Source organism: Pan troglodytes, chromosome 18 (genome assembly GCF_028858775.2).
Source record: "Pan troglodytes isolate AG18354 chromosome 18, NHGRI_mPanTro3-v2.0_pri, whole genome shotgun sequence".
Lineage (NCBI taxonomy): Eukaryota > Metazoa > Chordata > Mammalia > Primates > Hominidae > Pan > Pan troglodytes.
In genome coordinates, this window is record NC_072416.2 from 3,044,165 (window position 1) to 3,052,090 (window position 7,926).

At 61.3% G+C, this 7,926-nt stretch overlaps 1 protein-coding gene across 1 annotated transcript; it reads right to left on the reverse strand.

The window, feature by feature from the left end:
• Positions 1-15: 15 nt before the first annotated feature.
• On the reverse strand, positions 16-5,872 carry WDR24 (WD repeat domain 24). Its single transcript, XM_016929065.4, has 9 exons — positions 4,578-5,872; positions 2,980-3,157; positions 2,162-2,834; positions 1,486-1,604; positions 1,287-1,408; positions 1,097-1,201; positions 675-1,015; positions 409-593; positions 16-319 (listed from the first exon to the last, which is right to left on the reverse strand). Exons 1-9 carry the CDS (start codon positions 5,056-5,058, stop codon positions 151-153), a joined length of 2,373 nt encoding a protein of 790 aa, XP_016784554.1. The 5' UTR covers positions 5,059-5,872; the 3' UTR covers positions 16-150.
• Between the last annotated feature and the right edge of the window lie 2,054 nt (positions 5,873-7,926).

A 7,926-nucleotide genomic window follows, 5' to 3' on the forward strand; every position in this document is an offset into this window, starting at 1 on the left:
CACGCAGTGCCGACAGCGGCTCTACTTCCTTTATTGAGGTCTCAAGTTCCAGCCTCCGCCCGTCTCGGGCACAAGACCAGGCGGGGTTCTGCACGCGGCCGCCCGGGCAGTCAGGTCCCCGGGTCCCGGGCAAGCCCAGCAGATGCCCCGTCAGGAGTACTCGCAGAGGTGGCCGCAGCCTGCGGGACAGTGGGAGCTGCCTTCCAGCCACTTCATGATGTGCTGCAGGTGGCCGCCGTGGCTGCAGCCCTGGCACCACACGAAGAGACCCTTGACTACGTGGTGGCAGACGGCACACATGCTGGCGCAGCGGTGGCACCTGGGGGCGGGCGGGAGGGAGGGTGCCTCAGCGGGGGCTGCTGCGCTGCCTGCAGGCCCCTGCCCCACCTCCCGACCCCACTGCCCCACCTGTCGCAGACCCAGCCCCGGCTGCTCATGGGCCGCTTGCAGTGGCTGCAGTTGACGTGCAGGGTGGTGGAGGCCTGGTTGAGGCAGCTGACGGCGCGGCTGGTGCTCAGCTTGACCACCTCGTTGGACACGTTCCAGAGGCGGAAGCGCTGCAGCAGGTCGATGTAGGAAGTGTACCAGTGCTCCTGGGGGAGGGAGCGCCCGGCAGTCAGGATCTGGGTGCCAGGGGCGGCGCTGCAGGGGGGGAGGCCCCACCCACCACACACCTGGGTCTGCTCGTCGATGTCCTTGCGCACCCGTTCACCCAGGACGATGAGCACCGACACAGCCATCTGCACGTCGCCCTGCTCAGCGTAGAAGTGCAGCATGTCGCGCACCAGCACGCCGAAGAAGTCGGGCGGCAGGCGGCTGTCGTAGAGCGCGTGTGAGACAGACAGGAGCGAGAAGGAGGAGTCCACGGGGGCCAGGGAGGCCACATCCGCCTCGCTGCCGCTCACGTGCGGGGAGTCGGCCTTGTCCTGCAGGTGCTCGGGCCCGGGAGGCGTGTCCACGATCTCGTGGCGCAGCGGAAAGGCCTCCTGCGGCAGCACGCACTCAGGGTCCTCGGCTGGAAGGCAGGGACCAGCGGAGGCTCTGAGTCTGTCCTCCATCCGCCTCTGAACCCCACCCTGCCCGGACCCCCACTCACGGTGCGCGTGTTCCGGATCCAGCAGGTACAGCTCGTCCTCCTCACCTTCCACGTCACCCAGCAGGTAGTCGGCAGGTACGTCGCTGCCCTCGGTTTCCTCGTTATCTGCCCGACAAGGGGGCGGGCATTCAGGGTCGTCTGGGACACCCCCACCCCTCTCCCATCAGCACCCCTACCCACCCCAGCCTACCCTCATTGGTGATGAGTGTGGCCGAGGAGTCGAGCAGAACTGTGTCGCTCCGTGCATCTCCTTTGCTGCGGTCCAGCCGCGTCTCACTGCCCAACCCTGGGGCCATATCCTTCAGGTTGAAACTGGGGGCAGGAAGGGCCCATGGGTGGGTGGGCTCGAGCAGCCCCAGCCCCTGGGGAGAGCTGCCCCCGGCATCTACCTGTTCATGAGCGGGAGGCCACAGGAGCCACCCTTGCCCACACTGTGGTTGAGGTTTGCAGTGGGCACTAGGCCAGGGCTGCAGTAGATGATCCGCAGCATGGTCCACGTTTGCGCCACCTAGGGGCGGGCATTGGTCACTTGTGGGCGTCCTGGACACCCAGCACCCCATGCAGGTCCCTCTCTGCCTGGACAGTCACAAGCCCTCAGCATTCAGCTGCCCTCAGTACCCAATGTCCAGGCCCACCCCAGGTAGGAAAGCTGAGGCTCATGGGAAAGACAAAAACCCCAGTCCCCGCCCTACAGCAGCACAGAGGAAAACAGAATTGGGCAGTGAGGACTTGCGGGGCAGCTAGAGATGGGCATGGGAACGGCAGCTCATGGCTCCACCGCTGCTGGTGCCTGGAGAGCTCCACAAGCAAGGGGGGAAGAACAGAGAGCTTGAGCCACACGACTCCCGAGACCGCCGCCCCTCAGAGGACAGTCCCGGGTCTGGCCCACCCTGGAGCCCTGGCCCTGTGTGATCCTGACATCCTCAGCTACCAAGGCAAGGCCTGTTGGTGCGACTGGCTGGAGTCCATTGCGGAGCTTGAGGTGGGGTGGGCGCAGCTGACGGAGGAACCAGCCCCTGCCCTGAGGTCGCGGCCCAGGGACCCCCAGGCTCAGCACCTACCTACCTGGTTGCGGCCAAGCTCTCGAGCCACCTTTGCGTTGTGGTCACAGAGCTCGGCCAGTGGCCGGCCAGCCAGCGCATAACGCTCAGCTGTGTCCACAAACCAGCGCATGCCGCCGCCACCTGGCTCCGTCTCAAAGACACTGAGGGCGCTGGAAGCGAGGCCTGCGAAGGGCTCGGCAGGGTCCAGCTTGCGCTTAAAGAAGATGGGGTGGCGCCGGTCGCCAGTGTAGGGCTTGCGCCCCGACTCGGCAGCCACGAGGCTCTCCTTGGCGGCGAAGGCCAGGTCCCCGAAGAGGCCGTAGCAGAGGCCCTCGGGGTTGGCGCGCTCGACGGGCTGGCTGGCGTCGCGGAACAGGTGCTGGCACAGCGAGCTGTCCTTGGAGCCAGACAGCAGGAAGGAGGGGTCGTGGGGGTGGCGCCAGGCGATTCCCGTGGTGACGTCTCGGTGTTCCTCAAACATGGCAGCTGGCACGAAGGGCCGGCGCACGTCCCAAACATAGATGTTGTGGTCCACCATCATGGAGCACGTGGCCAGGTGGTGGCGGCACTCTGGCCGCCACTTCACACGGGCCACCGAGGCGATGGTCTGCACACAGTGCATCTCCTTGGCACGGTGCGTGGTCATGTCCCAGACCTTCACCATCTTGTCGCGCCCTCCTGTGGCCAACCAGCCCCTGTGGGAAGAAGGTCCACCCAAACCCTCAGTGGCCTTTCCTGCAGAGAGGGGACCCCCCCGCTCTGCTGCTCCGGACTGTCTCATGGGTCTGAGGCAGTGAGAGCTTACTGTCAACCTACTGCCCCTGCACCCCCATGCCACACCTGTCCTCGGGGTGCCAGTCGCAGCAGAAGACGGGTCCGTTGTGGGCTGTGAACATCCTCTCGCACCGGTCGGGACGCCGGATGTCCCAGAGCTGCACATTGCCGTTCTCAAAGGTGGAGGCGAAGGTGAAGTAGTCCCGGATACTGAACTGCACGTCCCGCACGCTCTCCGACTGGCCTGCAGGCAGGAGGTCGATGCAGGGGAAGTGACGGGGCTGGCCCATGAGGTGCACCCTCAGAACAGCTGTGGCATGGTGTCACACACCTGCCTGTGGCCCAGAACAGAGGCCCAGAGGGTAGAGTGGACATCCCCAAGATCTGCCCAAGGAAGCAGCCACACAGAGTCGCCACAAGAGCCTGGGCCCGGGAGCAGGATGCCATGTGATTTGTAACACATACTCCCGGGCGTCATTTGCTGTAGATTCTGCATCCTGCATCGGTCCATGAGCAAAGCTGTGGTGCAGCCTCAGGATGCGGCAGCTGAGCACTGGGAGAACAGGCACCCACCCAGCCATCGCCCACTCCCGTGGCCCTGTGGGAGGCCCAAGGAGGTGCTGAGGAGGGTGCCCCAGCCTTGGCCCAGTCCCTTCACCTGGAGCTGGAACTGCCTGGTCAGCCCCAAAGGACTGGATGACTCAGGGCCCAGGTCCACCCTAGGGGACCACCACACCAAGAGACTTCAAGGGCGGTACCCAACCTTCCTCCAGGGCCCTGCAGGGGAGGCAGCTCAGGATCTGTCTTTTTAGACGGAGTCTCCTTCTGTCACCCATGCTGGAGTGCAAGTGGCACGATCTGGGCTCACTGCAACCTCCACCTCCCGGGTTCAAGCAATTCTCCTGCCCCAACCTCCCAAGTAGCTAAGATTACAGGTGCGTGCCACTGCGCCCAGCTAATTTTTTGTTTTGTATTTTTAGTAGAGATGGGGTTTCCCTGTGTTAGCCAGGATGGTCTCAATCTCCTGACCTCGTGATCGGCCTGCCTCGGCCTCCCAAAGTGCTGGGATTACAGGCATGAGCCACCGCGCCCTGCCAGGATCTGTCTTAAGTGGCCTGAAAATTCTCTGAGGCCCCTGAGGGCTCCGCCTTGTGCTTCATACCTAGTCTCCTCCAGGTGAACAAGGGAGAGCTGGCTCAGGGCAGCCATCGGGGAGCTGGGCCTGTTAGGAAAAGGGCCCCAGGGCACTGGACAGCAAACCCACCTCCTCTGCCTCCCTGGGCCAGGAAACCTGGAAGTCCTGGCAGACCTCCTGCTATGAGGCAGCCTCTGTAGCTCCGACATGAGGGAAGGGAGTCAGTGGCTCTCTGCTCACCACCCAGGCTGGCTGGGAGACCGCTGGGGCTCTGCCCTCCCTCACCCCACACCTAGCCTCAATTTCTGCTGGTCTCATCTCTTGCCTCTTCCCACTTCACTGCCCTGGCTCACATGCCGTCCAGCCCAACTTGCCCCATCCCTCCCCTGCCGATTCCCTTTCCCCCTGAGGAAGCCCTCTGGGAGTGATCCTGAGGGCCTCTCATGCACGGAGCCCTTTTCCGCCTGCATGGACAGGCTGGGCACTGGCAGAGACGCCCACCTGCTCTGACCTGCCTCTGTGGCCTCACCCGAGAAGGTGCTGACAGAGTCCTTTCTGCGGAGGTCAAAGCACTTCATGAAGCCATCCTGGGAGCCACTGAGCAGCACGTGGGCTTCGGTGGGGTGGAAGCAGACTTTGTTTACCGTGCGCTTGTGTTCTGTGAACAGCTGGTCCTGCTTGTTGCGGGACGGCCGGCCCAGGTTCCACGTGACCACCACGCCATTGGTGGCTGCTGTGGCCAGCAGGTTCTCATCCATCTGGTGCCAGACCACGTCAGCACAGCTCAGGTTAAGCGAAGGCTTGCGCCCCACACGCAGGTTCAGCTTTTCCACGAACTGTTCCTCCTCGATGGCATAGATCTTGAAGATGCTACGGCCTGCCACGACCACTTGGGCTGCGTCGCGGCACACACTGATGGCATTGGCGGGAGCATCCAGGTGACAGTGCATGGTGCGGCCTGTCAGCACGCTGCCACCCAGGGCTGTGGTCACACGGGACATCTTCTCCATGGCTGCACAGGTGATGAGGTCAGGGGTCAGGAGGTCAGTGAGGTGGACTGGCCTGGTCAGCCTGGGTGGGTCATCAGTTCAGACCTTCCACCCAGGTTGGGACCCCAGAACTGCTTGGTCCCGGGCTGGTCAGTCTTAGTGAGCCAGTCCAGGGCTGTCCATCAGCCAATCAGCCTGACAGGCAAGCTCAAATTCACTGGAGTCTGTCAGTCCAGCCCATCACCCTGGCTGAGCGGTGAGGGGACTTCCTAGCTTTCCTTAGGCCTGTCAGTTTCATGTCTGACTTCCACGGAAGACTCTAGCTGGACATTCCCGGCCCAGGCCACCTCTCGGTACCCCCATCAGCCAGATCTGGGCAGTCACTAAACGCTCGGTCAGTCAATCCCAGCAGGGGAGCGAGGAGACTCCCGCCGTCCACACTGTCAGCCCTGAGGGCGGCGGGGCTCTAGGGAGGAACAAAAGAGGGGAGGGAACAGAGGGCTAGAGGGGCCCGGGGACTCAGGCGATAGACGCGGGAAGGGCCCAGAGGGACGTCAAGGACCGAGCTACTTAAGGAGCTCGAGGTGTCTGGCGGGACCGGAGGCAGGAGAGAAGCCGGCGACCCCGGAGTACAGGGTTCCTGGGAGCGGCGCAGAGGTTCCCCGGCGCAGTGGCGCGGGGGAGCGGACGCTGCGGGACGAGAACCAGAGGGCCCGGGGCAGCCCTTCTCCCCCGCGCGAACCCCAATCTTTTACTAAAAGCGCACGGTTGTCCGGAACCGCGGCGCCGGAAGCCGCTGTCTTTCCCGTCCCTCGCCGGAAGTGGTCCTTGTCTTACCCATCCCTCTCAGGAAGTGGGCAGAGACTCGCCCGACACCACGAAGGTTCCGGGTCAGGGAGCTGCGTTGGCAGAGGCCAGGAGGGGCCCGGGATTGGGGTCTGCGGGCCGCCCTGGGCGTTGCCATTGCGCTTCGGTGGTGTGCTTGTGTGGTTGGTTTATTTATTTATTTATTTAAACGGAGTCTCGCTCTGTCGCCCAGGCTGGAGTACAGTGGCGCGACCTTGGCTCACTGCAACCTCCACCTCCCAGGTTCAAGCGATTCTCCCGCCTCAGCCTCCCAAGTAGCTGGCACTACAGGCGCCCGCCACCACGCCCGGCTAATTTGGCTAATTTTGTATTTTTGGTAGACACGGGGTTTCACCATGTTGGCCAGGCTGGTCTTAAAACTACTGAACTCAAGCGATCCTCTGGCGTCAGCCTCCCGAAGTGCTGGGATTGCAGGTGTGAGCCACCGCGCCTGGCCTGTTTTTCAAGTCTCAATTTCAGTATTTTAATGCCATCACCTATTTTAATCCCAGGTCCATCGTAACATCTGGTCATCCCTAGACAAGTTCCGAGTGCCCCCAGTCTTCCCCTCCTTCCTCACTCCTCGACCTCGGGAGCAGCCTCCCAATGGCTTTCCTGGGTCCGTCTTTCCCCTTTGATCTGAAACCCGCACAGAAGTCAGGCACCAGGTCTTCTGCCTGAGGCCTCTGGCAGCTCCCACTATGCTGTGAATGAACCCCAACTCCTGGCCTCCGCCTTCCCCTGCCCACCTCCAGCCACAGCAGCCTCCACCCCCATTCCCAGCCCACCAAGCCCTTTCCTGCCTCAGGGACATTGTACGTGCGTGCGATGACTCCTCCACAGAGAGGACCTCCCTGACCACTGCCCTAATGGGCTTCTCCATCACTGTGGCCTCCACGGCACTTGTCACCACCCATTCGTTTGTTTACTGGTTGTTGTCGGTCACATACGAGTGTGAATTCCACCAAGGCAGGAATCACATTCTGGCTCAATCCCCACCGAATGCCCAGTGCCTGACACACCTGTTCAACCAGTTGCTCTCGTTCTTTTTTTTTTTTTAAACTTTTTGAGACGGAGTTTCCCTCTCGTTGCCCAGGCTGGAGTGCAAGGGTGCAATCTTGGCTCACCGCAACCTCCGCCTCCTGGGTTCAAGCGATTCTCCTGCCTCAGCTTCCCGAGTAGCTGGGATTACAGGCATGGGCCACCATACTGGGCTAATTTTGTATTTTTAGTAGAGATGGAGTTTTTCCATGTTGGTCAGGCTGGTCTCGAACTCCCAACCTCAGGTGATCCACTCGCCTTGGCCTCCCAAAGTGCTAGGATTACAGGTGTGAGCCACCGCACCCGGTCTCTTTAAAATTTTTTGAGACGGAGTTTTGCTCTTTCGCCCAGGTTGGAGTGAGGTGGCGCAGTCTCGGCTCATAGCAACCTCCACCCCCTAGGTTCAAGCGATTCAGCCTCAGCCTCCCTAGTAGCTGGGATTATAGGCAACCACCACCACACCCTGTTAATTTTTTGTATTTTTAGTAGAGACAGGGTTTCACCATGTTGGCCAGGCTGGTCTTGAACTCCTGACCTCAGGTGATCCACCCGCTTCGGCCTCCCTAAGTGCTAGGATTACAGGCGTGAGCCACTGTGCCCAGCCTCAGTTGCCTTTTTCGACCTCTCTTTCTCTCCTGGGTGTGAGCCGTTGTCTGCTATTGGTGCATTTTGTAATCTTTTGCGACATCCTTGTCCTTGCCTGTTACTGTGTATAGAACAGGGTTTATTTCTGCCTCTCTGGAAGGGTGGGCTAGAGTCTGGATATGTTGGAGGGAATATTACGTGTAGTGACTTCAGTGTTGTCTCTCCCTTTAAGAAATGAGAGGTCCTCTGCCTTCCATGTAGTCACTGCTGTTTCCATTCTACCATGTCGGCATCCAGCCTCTACCCCTTTGTTGCAAGAAAGAATAAATCTGATAAGAGGTACAGGAGAATCCCGAGACCTGGGATGCGCAGGGCAGATATGCCCACCTACACCGCTGTCTGGGGACCTAAAAACAA